Source organism: Camellia sinensis, chromosome 9, assembly GCF_055761805.1.
Source record: "Camellia sinensis isolate YWXY chromosome 9, ASM5576180v1, whole genome shotgun sequence".
NCBI classification, from domain to species: domain Eukaryota; kingdom Viridiplantae; phylum Streptophyta; class Magnoliopsida; order Ericales; family Theaceae; genus Camellia; species Camellia sinensis.
The window spans coordinates 192,096,220-192,112,156 of NC_138969.1; the positions used below are offsets into that span (position 1 = coordinate 192,096,220).

Sequence of the window (15,937 nt, forward strand, 5' to 3'; positions counted from 1 at the left end):
CATATCAGGGTGTGCGTAGACTTTCACGACCTGAAAAAGGCCTGCCCAAAAGATGAGTTTCCATTACCCCATATTGATACACTTGTCGATTCAACTGCGGGCCATCAGATGTTCTCCTTCATGGATGGGTTCAGTGGTTATAACCAGATCAAAATGGCACCTGAAGATGCAGAAAAAACGGCTTCCAGAACGCCCTTGGGAAATTTTTTCTACACGGTGATGCCTTTCAGTTTGAAAAAGGCGGGGGTAACCTACCAATGAGCTATGAATGCAGTGTTCCACGACATGTTGTATCATGAAGTGGAAGTATATGTGGATGATCTAGTGGTCAAGTCTATTAAGGCAAACCGCTACCTTTGGGACTTGGAAAAAGTTTTTCGGCGTTGCCGCAAATTCTGCCTCAAGATGAATCCTCTCAAGTGTGCCTTTGGAGTTACCGCCAGCAAGTTCCTTTGCTTCCTTGTACACCAGCGTGGGATTGAAGTAGATGAGGATAAGATCAAGTCAATCATGGAGATGCCACCGCAACACTCTCAAAAGGCTTTGAAGAAATTCCTAGGTAAAGTGTCATACGTCAGGAGGTTTATTCCAGCCCTTGCTGAGATAACTTTTTCCGTTAGGACACTGTTAAAAGGGAATCACAAGTTTGAATGGTTGCAAGAACACTAACAGGCATTCGATATGGTGAAGAAAACACTTACCTCACCACTTACAATGATTGCCCCACAACCTGAAAAACCTCTGCTATTGTACCTGACCTCTACTCCTTGGTCTATTGGAGCCCTACTTGTCCAAGACATAGATGGAATTGAGAAGCCAGTCTATTACATCAGTCGCAAAGTCAATGGTGCCGAGTCGCGATATACTCCATTTGAGAGGCATTGTTTAGCCTTAATCTTCACAATGCAGAAGTTGCGTCACTACTTTTTGGCACATTCGATCCAGGTTGTGACTTGGAGTGATCCAGTTCGTTACCTGCTGAGCAAGCCCGTTCTGACTGGGCGGATGGCAAGATGACTCTTGACTCTAGCAGAATATGATATCACTTGTGTTACTCCAAAGGCTATTAAGAGCCAAGTACTTACAGACTTACTGGCCCAGTTCCCATTTGGTGAACATGAACTCGTAGAGGTACCTCTACCAGGTGAAGTCCATGTTTCAGTAGCTGCAATTGAGACTTATTGGGACTTCAAGTTTGATGGAGCTTCCGGAGCTGGGAAAGGTGGAGCTGGTGTAACACTAACCAGTCAAGAAGGAGAGAAGTTTCATCTATCATATAAGCTTGACTTTGAGTGTTCAAACAACGAGGCTGAATATGAGGCCTTGATATTGGGTCTAATAGTTGCCCAAAAGAAGGGCCTCCGCAAGTTGAAAATCTGGGCGACTCCAAGTTAGTTATCAAGCAAACAATGGGTGATTTAGCCTTGAAAAAGCCTCTGTTAGCCCCATATCACACTGTAGTCCAAAGGTTGCTTACTCAGTTTGATGATGTCCAAATTCAGCATACTCCTCGTACACACAATCGTTTCCTCGATGCCTTGGCTACATTGGAGGTAAAGGTGGTGGAGATACCAGATGATAGTATAGCCATCGTCATCGAGAAAAGAATAACACCCGCAGTGCTAGCCGACGAACATGCAGAGCGAGATGCTGAGGGATGGAAAGCAGATATAATCCAACAGTTGAAAACTGGTCAGGGAATAATCAAACTAGCAGAACTTGCATAATTTCTGCTCCTCAGAGGAGAGTTGTATTTTTGTCGTCCCAACAAACTGCTGGCAAGGTTCGTTGGTAAACAAGAAGCAATCTATAGACTTAAGCAAATCCATGCTAAGTCTTGTGGAGATGGAGATATCAGTCTATACAGACGGATACAGAGGCAAGGGTACTACTGGCCAGAGATAGAAAAGGAAAGTACTGAGTTGCAGAGGCAATGTGCATAGTGTCTGTCCCATCCTAAAGAAGAGGAAGCCTATTTCTTAAGCAGTGAAGAATGGAGGTAGCTATATATCGACTACCTTGGGAATGGCACACTGCCTGAGAACAAAGCTGATACAATCAGAGTCAAGAGGCGAGCCCTCCACTTCTTCCTTGACCAAGGCAAGCTATACCGAAGAAGCATTGAGGGGGAACCTTTAGCGTGCTTATCAAAAAATGAGGCAAATGAGGTGCTGAGGGAAGCCCACAAGACAGATCATCAAGGAGGGCAGCGATTATATGGACATCTCATTCACCTCGGCTACTACTGGCCAACAATGGAAGAAGATGCTAAAAACTTTGTGAGGAGATGTCAATCCTGCCAGAAGTTTGGGAATTTGATACATGCACCGACAGTTGAACTGCACAACATCAAGACTCCTTATCCGTACCATACTTGGGCATTTGACTTGGTAGGTCCTATAGCGTAGCAATCCAAAGGCTACAGATAGATACTTGCAGCAACCGAAGTTAGCACCAAATGGGTAGAGGCTATACCAATGAGGAAGACAGATGAGGCAGGAGTAGCCAACTTCATCAGAGCAAACATAATCTGTAGGTTTGGCATACCCAAAGTGATGTTGTCTGACAACGGAACTCCTTTTGTAAATCGCCATGTTGGAAGACTGCTAGATGCTTACCAGATCAAGTACCACAAGTCTAGTCCACACTACCCCCAAGGGAACGGACAAGCTGAAGCGACCAACAAAACCCTCATTCGAATACTGAGTAAAATGATGGATGAAGCAGGGGGCACATGGTCTGAACAACTCCCCGTAGCACTCTGGGCATATAGAATGGCAAAGAGAAAGCCAACTCAGGCAACCACATTTTCCCTAGTGTATGGGTCCGAAGCTATGTTACCAGTTGAATTGGCAATACCCTCAGCAAGAATGGCTATGTCATCACACTTAGTTCCAGACAGCAGGAAGAATGACATAGAGGCAGCTAAAGAAAGAAGAGATTAGGCCTTGCGGACAATGGAAAAGTATCATCAATCCATAGCCCGTGCTTACAATCAATCTATTCAACACAAAAAGTTCAAGGAAGGGGACTTAGTATGGAAAACAGTGGATGCAATCATGCGGGGGCAGCCAATTCTCAAGTTCTCACCCAGATGGGAAGGCCCTTACAAAGTTACTGAGGCAAGAAGCAGTGGATACTACAAGTTGACAAGAGTAGACGATGGATTCAGGACAGGTCTTGTTAATGCCAAGTATGTCAAAGAGTATTTTCCTTAGTTTCTTTTGTTCAGGAAAAAGAGTTGTAAAGGGTCTTTGTTAATGTTTCCAAAGCAAAGTGTAAAGAAAAAGTCATACACTTAGGGTCTGTTTGGTAACGTTTACGTTTTCAGTTTATATTTATAAAAATTTTATAAACTGGTTTTGTTTATTTTTAGAAAAGCATAAACTACAAACGCATTTGGTAATTGACAAAAAGTTTAAAAAATTTTAAAAATATAAAAAAGAGTGAGAAATGGCAAGTTGTGGCAAGTGGCGGCGGAAGACGGTGGTGGAAAGTGGTGACGATGGGTGGTGGGTAGCGGGTAGTGGTGGGTGGTGGTGGGTGGGTGGGTAACGGTGGCAGGTGGTGGGTGATAGCAAGTGGGTGGTGGCGGGTGGTGGGTGGTGGTGGCAGGTGGGTGGCGGATGATGGGTGGTGGCGGGTGGTGGTGGTGGGTGGGTGGGTGACTGTGGCAGATGGTGGGTGGTAGCGAGTGGGTGGTGGTGGTGGTGGTGGCGGGTGGTGGTGGCAGGCGAATGGCGGATGGTGGGTGGTGGCGGGTGGTGATGGTGGGTGTGTGGGTGGGTGGGTGACGGTGGTGGGTGGTGGTGGCGGCTAGGTGGCAGGTGGTGGGTGGGTGGGTGGTAGCGAGTAGGTGGTGGGTGGTGGTGGCAGGTGGGTGGTGGGTGGTGGTAGTGGCTGGGTGGCAGGTGGTTGGTGGTGGTGGGTGGCTGGTGGTGGCGGGTGGTGAATGGTGGTGGCAGGTGGGTGGTGAGTGGTGGTGGCGGGTAGGTGACGGGTGGTGGTGGTGGTGGGCGGTGGATGGTAGTGACGGTTGGTGGCGGGTGGATGGCAGGTGGGTGGTGGGTGGTGGTGGTGGTGGTGGTGGCGAGTGGGTGGCAAGTGGGCGGTGGCTGGTGGTGGTTAGTGGGTGGCAGGTGGATTGTGGTGGGGGGTGGTCGGTTGTAGTGGCGGGTGGGTGGTGAGTGGTGGTGGTGGGGGGTGGGTGGTGGGTGGTGGTGGAAAATAGTGGCGGGTCGTGGCTAGTGTTGGGTGGTAAAAAAAAAAAACTCAAAACTCAAAACAGAAACACATTTTTTGAGTTTACATTTTTTTGGCCAAATTTATAAACTGAGACCACTGATTTATAAATAAAAAATTTACCAAACAAGTTTTTATTTGAGTTTTTTAAATTTTTGTAAATATAAACAGAAAACTGAAAACGTAAGTGTCACCAAACGGTACCTTAGTAAACCTCTTTTGCTCTTATATTCACTTAGTTTGAGGAAAGTTTTCCATACTTAGTGAAATTTTACACTTATAAAGGCTTAGTCATGATGAAGTTTGTTCACTGCAAGAGCTTTGCTTATCTTTAGAAGTCATGTAAAAGCAATGTAAAGAAAGCAATGAAATGAAATCCAAAAGTACTACCAAAACGTCCATGCTTTCCATTAAGGTCAAACTTCCAGAACATTGATTACAATGTTTGAAAAGTAGTTATGAGAGAGAAAAAGAAAAGAAAAGGCGCACCAAGCGCGATGAAACAACAAAATAAAGAAGAGAAAATAGAAGAAATCATAACAAAGTCACAGAGTTACACCAAATCAAATCAAACCCTTCAAGAGGGAGTCCATCAAAGTCACATCTTGAGGCAATTGGGCAACCAATGCAAAGTCCTTCTCTTTAAATTGAGCCAGGTTCTGCCGGTGCTGCTCTAGGGCACCTTCGTACTCCTTGATAGTCTCCTCCAAGGACGCAATTATCACCACATTGTCGGCGTGCTCAAGGAAACTATCAACCGCCTGAAGCCTGTCCCTTATCTATGATAGGTTCAAACCATTCCTCTCAAAGCCGCTCAAATTGGCCTCGACACTCTCCACGAACTTACTAGGAGTCGTCACGATCTGCTTGGAAGTAAGGTCGCGAATAAAGCTGGCAAGTGACTCCAGCAACCCCGTCTGTACTATAGATCCAGGAACATTAAAGGCAATAAAGGTGTCCGGATGTAGTGCTTCGGTACGAGCAAGAGTGGAAGCAGTTTCGGAAGAGACCCAGTAACTTAGGAAGGAAACTTTCTCTGAGGACTGGGGGGACTCTCTCACACCACCGCCAATTTCAATCATTGGTGGGAGACTGATGGAGCGACCAAAGGACTGAGGGCGGCGCACTTCTCTTGAAAATGATTGCCCAGCAACATTAGAGTGAGTAGATGTTGGCTAGCGACGGGGTGAACTACCCTGACGAGAAAGGCCAAAACTGCATGCACCGTTGTGTCGCTCTGAAAAAAGGTCATCCATCTGATAATCTCCAACATTCAGATTTGGAACAACAATGGTATGCATCCTAGTATAAAAATCCCAGGACAGCCCAAGGTCAGCTGGCACTTTTGGGAAGTGAGTGGGGTACAAGTCTGCCAGTTGTTCAGAGGTTGTCGAAGCAACTGGGTCAGAGGTTCCAGCGACAACAGTAACAGTGTGGGCAGCTAAGGTGATAACTACCTCTGCAAGTTGGTCCAAATTTAGGGGGGCCACAGCAGGAACAGTGGCAGCAGCCGCTACATCTACACTCCTCTCAGCCACTTTGACGTCAGGAAGTGGAGTCTGCTGATTTAATGGAGACTCGGTAGACTAGGAGGAACCGCCAGATGCAACTTTGAGAGGAGGTGGTACAACTTCGAGCGGCTCTCTCATGCTACGATCTTCCCTAAGGGTCTCAGGTATGAAATCATCTCCGCCAACAGAGGAGCAGCTGGAGTGCACAGAGTCAGAAGGGTGTGAAGGCTCTAAACCCTCAGCAGCTATATCACCTGCTGCAACTTCCACAGGAGGGGGAACTTGTGCATTGCCTACAGCCTCTACAACTAGCTTTGCCTCAGCAACTGGCTCGACCTTAGTAGCCGGTTCGGCTCTCACTTGGTTCCTCTTCAACGTCTGTAAGAACTATTCTGCTGGTCCTGAACCTTTTGACTCTAGTAGCAATGGGAAGGTTGTCATCGTTGTCTGAGTCTAAAGAAATGCCAATGGCAGTAGAAGAACCTCCTAGACCAGAGGGCAGTATGGTCTGTGGTTCCTAAAAAGAAGAAGAAGATATGCGATTATTAAAGTAAATATATATAATAAGCATAAGGAAGTAATACAAAATATTTTCTAAGTATGGATACCCTTCGGAGTCTCTTCCTACTGGGTGGGGCATGTGCCTCAGGAACTGAGGCTGCTGCTACTTGGGCTGCCCTTAGCTTGGAACGGGTCATGCGTACTGTTGCACTCACTTTGGGAGGAGCAATCTGCAAGGGTCGAACAGACATTGCCGCAGACGGACAAAGCTCCTCCACAACGGGCAAGGATAGAAGCTTAAAGTGGCAGAAGATACTGGATTGTTTCCCTCGGCTAGAAAGCAGACGAAGGGATAAGTCAAGCCATGGGATGGGTTCCATTGTAGGGATAATCGGAGCACTGTTGCAAAAATTAAAGAAAGAATTGAGATTGCGGTGCCAAAATAACCTATTATTAGGAGTACAGGCACCCTCTCTCCCAAGTGAGGGAAGCTCCATGACTCCTAAGCCCTCCACAAGTAGAGCGGTATAGTCACGGGTAAATCCTTGAAAACTCTGGTGGAAATCAGTTTGAGGCGGGGGAGCGTATGGGATGCCCTGATCCATCCCGAATTGCATAAGTACCCTGTCTGACCAATAGACGACACTGGACATGCCTTCTTCATTCCATAGGGGAAGAAATCCGGGGCGAATCATGGCAGCAACAAGGAGAGAATTAGCTTGGACACTTTCGAGAGAAAAATCAACATGACGGGCCTTTAAAAAATAAAATGGGACAACAAAAATGCCTGGGAGAGGCTGAGTAAAAGGGCGGAACATGCACTCCTCCATACGGTTAACATAGTTTGAAAAGGGCCTATTGATGCCAAGGCCAGACCACCGAGAGATGTGAGGGGGGGATTGACGCACTTGCCTCGTGATAGGCCAGCCCTCTGTATCTAGAACAGGGTGGCCCTCTGCATTAAAGAGTTCATCAGTGAAGAAGGGCTAGTGTTTCTTAGGGATGGGGCCCATGGCAGGAAATCTCTCATAGAAAAAGGCAGTCAGGAACTGAGTATGTACAAAGCTCCACACGTCATAGCAGTCCATGGATCGCTCCATGTTCGAATGGATAAGGTCAAGGCAGAAATATAAGTTACCCAGGAAGAGAGAAGCCAGAGGAATTTGATTGCCATTGCAAAGCTTGACAGTTAAAGGAAATACCAAGGGATTAATGCTCTCGGCAGGGTTACTAGGTAGGACAAAGAAGGAGATGAAATAACTGACGAACGCGGCCAAGTACAAGTCACTTCGGTAGCCCATACCAACTACGGAGTCACGGCCCTCCTCAGTAATGTCAACTACAATTGGTTGCAGGTCTTTAAAGAAATGCTTCAACCAAGAAAGATAGGTAGTCTTATCCCTTTTAGGCCTCCCCTGGAGCAGTTCCCCAGTTCTAAGATCATACCAGGAACCAAACTTCCGCGCCTCCCGAAAGACGGTTTGAAGAGCAGTGACGGCAACTTGCTTTGCAGGGGTCAGAGACACTAGGTTAAAGGGGTGATCTCCACGGGGGCTGAGGCGTAGGAGGACAACAACATCTTCCAGGGTTGGGGATATCTCTCCCCATGCCAAGGCAAAAGTGTGAGTGTCACGGCTCCAATGGAAGACAATCATATCAGTGTTAGTCTACACTTTACGCACTGATAACTTCCTTGAGATCAAAATGGCATTGAAAAGACGGACATCACATAGGCGTTGCTCGAAATCGCCATTTAAAATGATGTCATCAACCCGAAGGGACCAATTTGCTGAAGGGCCCGAATGAGTGCGATAGTAGATATAAGAATGTGGAAAGTCACCACGTTCCACGCGAAACCGCAGCACTGAGACTGGGTTCACCATATTTGCGTCATGCAATGTGGCCTCCCCAAAAGGAAGCAGAGGCTCCTCCAGAGGAAGGGCATCCGGAATAAAGGAGTCAACCGTCTTCTAGAAGAGGTCATCTAGTCCTCCGAAGTATCGGGCCCTCCTCCACTCTGTAGAGGGTGGGGCAGCCCTGTCGGGAAAAAACCTCGTGCTGGCCATGAAGGAGAATAAAGAATGGTGAAAAGGCTTTGGAAGGTGGGAACAAGGAAGAGAAGAAGACAAAGGGGACAAAAGGTGTGTTAGGAAGAAGTGGGGGACCAGTGGACCCAAGGGCGTTATTTATAAAGAAAAAATCAGCAAAGAGCGCCCATACACTTCCCTAGGCCATTATGACTTGGCAGTCAAAGAGGCACCTTTTCAGAGCCGATGCAACTTCTGACCCAATTGACGCAACCCTTGGGTTGCTTGTTGATGTCATACATGCACGGGAAACAGAGAACGTGTCCCCCACACTCGCAGGGGGCAAAATGTAGAGGGTCAAAAATTAAACCCCAAACTAAGTATGAACCTAAGCACTGAGATCGCCCCAAAGAGGCGACCAGGGATAAGAGAGGAGCATGGGCCAAAGCCCAAGGGAAGTGGGCCAACAAGTGGGTCGAGGCAGGTCCTACCCACCAAGGCTCCAGATAGACTCCACAAAGAAAAATGCCCAAGTCAAGTTGCAGAGGCAACACCTGCAGAGGTGAAGTAGCCAAGGGAACATGTGCAGCGGTAAAGTTGCTGAGACACTTTGCCTCAACGCCGCCATTCCCAATATCTTCGGTTCCGCCGCCATCAGAAGTTGCTGAGGGAAAGAGAAAGCCAACGTAACTAAGTTGCAGAGGCAACACTTGCAACGATCAAGTTGCGGAGGCACTTTGTCTCAGCGCCGCCATTCCAAGTATCTTCGGCGCCACTGCCATTACAAGTAATGTCGGTGCCACAACCATCTAGAGTTGCTGAGGAAAAGAGAAAGCTGAAGCAACTAAGTTGCAGAGGCAATACTTGCAGCGCCCAAGTTGCAAAGGCATTCCGTTGGCGCTGTCATCTCTAATATCTTCGGTCCTATCGTCTGAACTTTCCACGGGAAATGGCTACCGCAACAACTAAGTTGTAGAGGGGATATCCTACCAAGGTGATAGCAGCCTTTGAGAGAGGCTTCCCTCTGCAAGTAGAGGATGATGCTTGGTGCTGTGGGCTCGTCTTTTTCTCGCGCCCCCCTGTCTTTCGGAAAAGGGGTTTGAAAAGAAAGGCCTCACATTTGGGACTCCCATGGTTCTGAATCTAGTCTCACAAGTGCAATATGAAACTGATAAACACCAAAGAGTCCAATCCGACAAACCTTTTTGGAAAATCGATTTTAAATCAAATAATGCCAAAATTGGACTGCTTTGCCAGATTATAGAGTCGCCACCTAAATATTTTATTTTGGGAAAATTTAGGAAACCCTGACTCGTGCCAAAGGCCACGTGTCCGTTAACACCAAAGTTGTCTCGGCTCAGGAACTTAGGTACAAGGGGGGAAGGTCATGAATTGAGCAGCCCCACTCGCCCGATCAAAGGATCAGCCTCTACTAATCATGATATGTTCTTTTATAAACCTTATATGTTCTTGAACCGATTATTAATCTAACTTTACTATGTGATGCGCACAAGCAAGTATAGACTAAGATTGCAAGAATTGGAACAATTCAAATCATGTTTGTTTTTCGAAAATAGTTTGAATTTGCCATTCTCAAGTGGGCTTACAAGATGCGGATTTGTCACCTCAAGTGGGCTTAAAACATGATTCGCCACTTCGCAAAGTGGGCTTAAAACTCACATTCATTAAATTGTTCCAATTCAAACCACAAAACCTTCATCCACAGGCATTCATGCAGTTTAGCAAATAAGCACATAGCCTCAAGGCAAGTATGCAAAACATGGCAACATGGCAATCACACTCATGCAAGCATGCTAAAGCGTAAAAGCTTACCAAGTACTCCGAGCCAAAACAAAAGCTAGTTAGAAAAATGCATGATCCTAACTATACAAGATGACTAATGTAACACATGAAATATGCTATTAATAGGCTCGGCTACTAATATGGCATTTGATTTGATTCAATTTGATAACATGCTTTAAAACACGTATTCAAAGAAGATATTGAAATTGCAATGCAGTTTGAATGATGCGCCGAGCCTCGGTGCATGTAAGACAAATGAATGGATTCAAACATGCGAGCATAAGGTATGCTAATTGAAATATGATCCCTAATCTAATCATCAAAAGTGATTAAATAAAGGGAGAAAGACGTGGGGTTGGAAGACATGCACACACGCATGCACACTTATTACAACATTGTGCCCTCACGAAGGAGGGTCCGAATGAATAAGCTAACTAACTAGCTACGCTAATTAAGCTAAGCTATCACAAACCCAAAACTAATTAACTATTATAGCTAATTATTACAACAATTGAAATGAATTAACTAACTATTCCAAGCTAGCTAAATATTACAAACTGAATTAAGCTAATTAATTACAAAACGAATTAATTAACTAAATAATTACAACATTTGAATTAACTAGCTATTCTAAGCTAACTAAAACAATTAAATGGCCTCGAGGGCGAGGGACGCATGCATGCTCGATTGCTCCACCCGAAAATACCACCGCCTTGCCATCGTATGCCTCTGTTTGCACTCGTTTGATCTTTGAAATTTGGACCAACTTCTAGAATGCTTCTGCCCTAACTCAGGAACACACTGGTGCAAAATTCATTTATGTCTGGTTGGCTACCATTGGTGGCCAGTCGGCTGCTGCTGGTGGCTGGTCGACCACTTCTCGTGGCCGGCCGGCCACTGCTTTCCTAGACTTCTCTTTTTTGTTGCAACAGAGAGCAAACAGAGGCAAAACAGTGTATTCTGAAGGAGTGTATGTACTGCTACCTTCCTTATCATCACATAAGCTTAAAGGAGTGTAACTCTTGGCTCTCAAACCATCAACCAAGCAATTTTCATGCATGATGGCCAAAGAACCAAGCTTGTACAAGTTTAATGAGTGTAAAACAATACTTAACAAAACCACAACCCTATCATGCATGATCAAGGGTGATGGTGACAAAAAAATGACACATTTCGTCCCTTTGAGTATGAAACATCCCATTTTTCTCGTGTTCGAATTAATGTCCGATCCGAACACATGCAATGCAACATAAAGATGGTTAATCTTGCCTCTTTTACTTCATTCATTTTGTTTACACATTTAAGTTACCAATCCATTCTTTAATTGATTAGTCCAAAAGGTGAGTGTCCTCTAATGGAAAAATGGCTTAAACCACAAGTACCTTGAGCATGAAAGAGGCCTCATGCTGTTAGTAATGAACTCCCGAAGGAATTAAACCATTAGGCATGAGGGTCTCAATTCCACACTCAAGCCAACAATGGGTTCAAAGCCACTTTCAAAATAAATGAAAGAGTGAAGAATAAAGGGAGATTGCAGAGATTTCAGTGTTGAAATGGAGTGCAAAGTGACACTAAAACATACAAGCAACTCATGCAATTCATGCTAAAAGCCTAAAACATTAAGCTAGTGAAGCCTCTTTACACTACAACCACACAATACAAGCCTTAAAGGACCAAACCAGCTCAAAACAGAGTGGAAGCTAGTCAAAACAGTAGCAAAAACATGTTGAGATTAAGGTACAAAATGCTAGAAAAACATGCTTAGATGTTAAGCTATCTACTCTTGCAAATAAGACACAAGGAGGGGAGACTACCCCCTCCAATTTTGGACTTTAAAATGAGGTTTTTACCACTGAAATAACTCTGAATTTCAGTGGTTTAAAGGCCCAAAAAGTTTGATTTAAATATGCTAAAAGATAGTGCAAAAGCTTACACAATTAAGCAATAAGAAGGGTAGACTACCCCTTAACACAAAATGACCTCAAACCACCATGTTAAGCCTAAAAAATAGAGTTTTTTTGTAGTTGAAAACCAGGCCAAAAACAGTACAAAAAGATGGCAAAACAAGTGGTCAAAACAAAGCTTACAAGGTGAGTCTTATACCTCTTGAAGCACATCATAAAATAGGTACAAATTCCAGCTCAAACCTCTTTCAAGAGCTCAAACTAAACCCCAAAGAACCTCAGCTCCAAGGTGAGAGTGTTTGGTTAAGGCTCTATGTGCAAAAGTGTAGAGAAATCTAACTATAAGACACAAAATAAGAAGAGAGAGAGAGAATTCTAGAGAGAGAGAGAGAGCATTTTGATCCAAATTTTCTAACCCTAAAAAATGGGGGAGAACACCCCCTATATATAGAAAATCAAGGTTTAGGCTTGAAATCATCCTACCATACACGTGTATGGAGATGCACTTCAGTGAACAACAGTTGGCACAGCTGGCAAATAAATATCTGAAAAAGGAGAAAAATGGCTGCTGGCCATCATTGGTGGCTGACTGGCCATCAAAGTAGCCAACCGGCCACCATTGATGGCCAATAGGCTCAAGTCATGGCCGACAGGCCATGGGGCTGGCCGACAAGTCACCATCTCCTCCAGATTTGAAACAACAAGCTCTTGGTCCACAACCAAGCACAAAATAGATAGGTTTAGAGGCTCAAAGACAAGGCGCTCCGCCGAGAACTTCGGATACTCAAAACGAACACGATCATACAAAATCATCGAGTGTCAAACGATGACGTCCAAGTCTTGAGGACGGTAAAAAATAGGGTGTCTACAGGCACTGATAGCAGGCCCCAAGACATTACTAGCCTAGGGCTGATAGCAAGCCTCAAAGTTTACTGGTTGGAGCTGATAGCAGGCCCAGAGATACCAGTTTATCACAGCAATCCCATGAAGATGGGAGTAGGGTAGCCCGAACATAAGGGACTCCCTTCCCATTTACCCAGGTCATGGACCTACCTTAGTTACACAGGCAGGACTAAGGAAGCTCCCTTGGGCTTGGAATTAAGGCACAACATGGCCGATAGCAGGCTTGGCTATGGCCTTCACCTTGGGAAACTGGGGAGTTTGTGGTTAGGTGGCTAAAGGTGGAGGCTTCGTTGAGGTGAGCACGAACGTAGTCGATAGTAGACTAATGAAGTCCTGAGAATGCATGTACTGGCCAAATAGAACTGAAAAGGCAAGTGTAGCGGCAAGGTTCACCACTACAAGTGCACTTACTGAGGTTCAAGCTGAGAAGGCAAGTCTAGAAGCAAACACTCCTGCTGTAACTGCACTTGCTGAGGCTCAAAAGGGAGTTACAGTGCCAAACACTGCCATCGCAACTACACTTGCTGAGGCTCAAAAAGGTAGTTGCGGAGGCAAACAGATAGTACACAGTACATGCAGAGGGACACGTGGCACCTTCAACCTGGTGGCTCAAGGCAGAATATTCCATGTGATCCTCTGGGACCCATGTTCTCTCTATTTGGCCACTTGGTGTCCTCTTGGCACCAAGGAAAAGCCTGTAAATAGGACCCATTTCCCAAGGTTCAACAGGAGGATTTTGGGGATTTGAGGGAGATGCTGCCCATTTTGGCATGCCATACACTTCTCCTTGAGCTACTTGCTCCACCCTCACCCAGCTACACACTCTCCAATTCCTATACAGTTGCTGCCACTCATTCTTCAGCCACTTCCACCACTGTTGGACCATCAACATAGTTTTGCCTCTCTAATCAACTCTCTAACCTTGAACCCCCCTACAGAATGTACCATTGGGTAAAGATAAACCAACTATCAATCTCCAAACTCTCCCAAAAAATCGATGAACGCCTTCAATACCACCAGTATTCCAAGCTTTTGAGTCTCCAGAACAAGAAAGGTCATGGAAGAAAGGAGCAGATATAAAAAGTGAGCTTGAGTTTAAAAATTGCAAGACATGTTCTCAAGTTTAGAAATAATAATAATTATAAGACACTTATTTTAACAGAAACCTACCTAAATGGGCCCATGAACATCTCATATAAGCGAAGAGAGTCTGCACCATACTCAATTGGTATTAATACAATTTTTGTCATTGTATTGTCAATTGGTATTAATATTATTCACACACCCATATAATATTGAATGGTGAATACATTTTCATTGTATTCATTACCATTGTAATAAAGGTAATGTTAAGGTTCACATCAGCATTGCATCAAATTACACAACCACAAGCCTCAACTTTCATTTTGAATACAAACATGATGTGAATGTTCACACTAAAACATACGAATGTGAATGTTCACATGAATTCTAGAATATAGATTATTGATGTGAATATTAATATCACGAATAAAACATCAAATAAATTAATTTAGTCACATTAAACCAATAGTTATGTGAACATAATTATAAAACAACATAAACAAATATGAATATTATTATTGACTTTGTAGTAACATATCATTGAATCTTATTAAGCACAATCAAAATAATTAATTATGGTTCTTTTATCCAATGTATTCTAATGTTTACAAAATCGCAAAGAATGTAAGATTCATATTCATCTTTTTCTCGCCAATGTAAAATGTGTCTTTGGATGCCTTGTAGTTCCCTAGCACATATACGACAACATCATTAAACTTCATGCATTTGTCGAGGTCAACTTTACCGTTACACAACACATCAAACAACTGCCAAAATGACGTTTCCTTCAAACAATCTAGCTAAGGATTTGAGAACTTGGTGCTCATCATTAGTTTTACTAACCCAATGATGTTAGATCGGTAATTGACCTTTTTCGTGTTCACCTTTTGGAGGGCTGCCTATTTGTTCAAGTTTGTCTTTGACATGGAACTGTTCTCTTTTTCTTTTGCCATGAAATCTATAAGCAACATCTGTTTGTTCAATTGGAAACAAATTTACTATTAATGGTTACAAATGGTAAATGATAACATGCACAAACTATATGTCATGTGAATAGTGAAATGATAATGGTGAATATGGATGTGACTAGTCGATGTAAACATTCACATGGGGACATTACAAATCATGGATAAACAAGAAGTTAAGTACATGGTGCAAACATTCACATAATATAAGTCTAATGTGAATGTTCACAGCAACAAATTATAATTTAATTCACATTGAACCAAATAGAAGGGGACAATAATTGAGGGTTCTAATTATTTCTTTCCAAATGCACATTGAACCAAAAAGATAGTGGGTAATATGATTGTTTATATAAACACATTATCGCACATGATAAAACAACAATGGACAAAGTTAGATACTTGTCACTTGGGTTGTTACTCAACAACAATGATAACCAGATGATGTAAATATTTACATGGTCTGTGTAGAAATTCACATTGAACCAAAAGATGAAGGAAAATAATCAGAAATTTGGAGGTTATGATTATTTGATCACTATCAATAATTAATAAGACCAACAAATCCAACATTGACAGAATGGGGAAAATAGAGAGCTTGTTACAAAACAATAGCAAATGATAAAAAATAAAAAAAAATAAAAAAAAACTAATAACAATAACCAGATGATGTACATGTTTACATCTGTTAGGTACTTGATGTGAATGTTCACATCAGGGTTACTCAATAACAAATATAACCAGATGATGTAAAAAGAATTCACATTGAACCAAAAGATGGGGAAAAATAATAAGAAATTGGGGGGGGGGGGGGTTCTAATTATTTGATCACCATCAACAATCAATAAGACCAACAAGTCCAATATTGACAGAAGGGAGAAAATATGGAGCTTATTGCAAAACAATAGCATATGATAACAAAAAAACCAACAATAATAACAGATCATGTAAATGTTTACATTAGTTAGGTACATAATGTAAATGTTGACGTTGGTCGT

At 43.6% G+C, this 15,937-nt stretch overlaps 1 protein-coding gene across 1 annotated transcript; it reads left to right on the top strand.

Moving 5' to 3' along the window:
• Positions 1-681: 681 nt before the first annotated feature.
• Positions 682-1,395, top strand: LOC114289665 (uncharacterized). Its single transcript, XM_028233434.2, has 2 exons — positions 682-966; positions 1,063-1,395. The coding sequence occupies exons 1-2, from the start codon at positions 682-684 to the stop codon at positions 1,393-1,395; spliced, it is 618 nt and encodes a 205-aa protein (XP_028089235.2).
• Positions 1,396-15,937: the final 14,542 nt, after the last annotated feature.

Coding starts and splice junctions, on each gene's coding strand:
- LOC114289665 (XM_028233434.2), top strand. CDS start 682: ATGGTGAAGAAAACACTTACCTCACCACTTACAATGATTGCCCCACAA. Junction 967..1,062: donor TTGTGACTTGGAGTGATCCA/GTTCGTTACCTG, acceptor GTTACTCCAAAG/GCTATTAAGAGCCAAGTACT.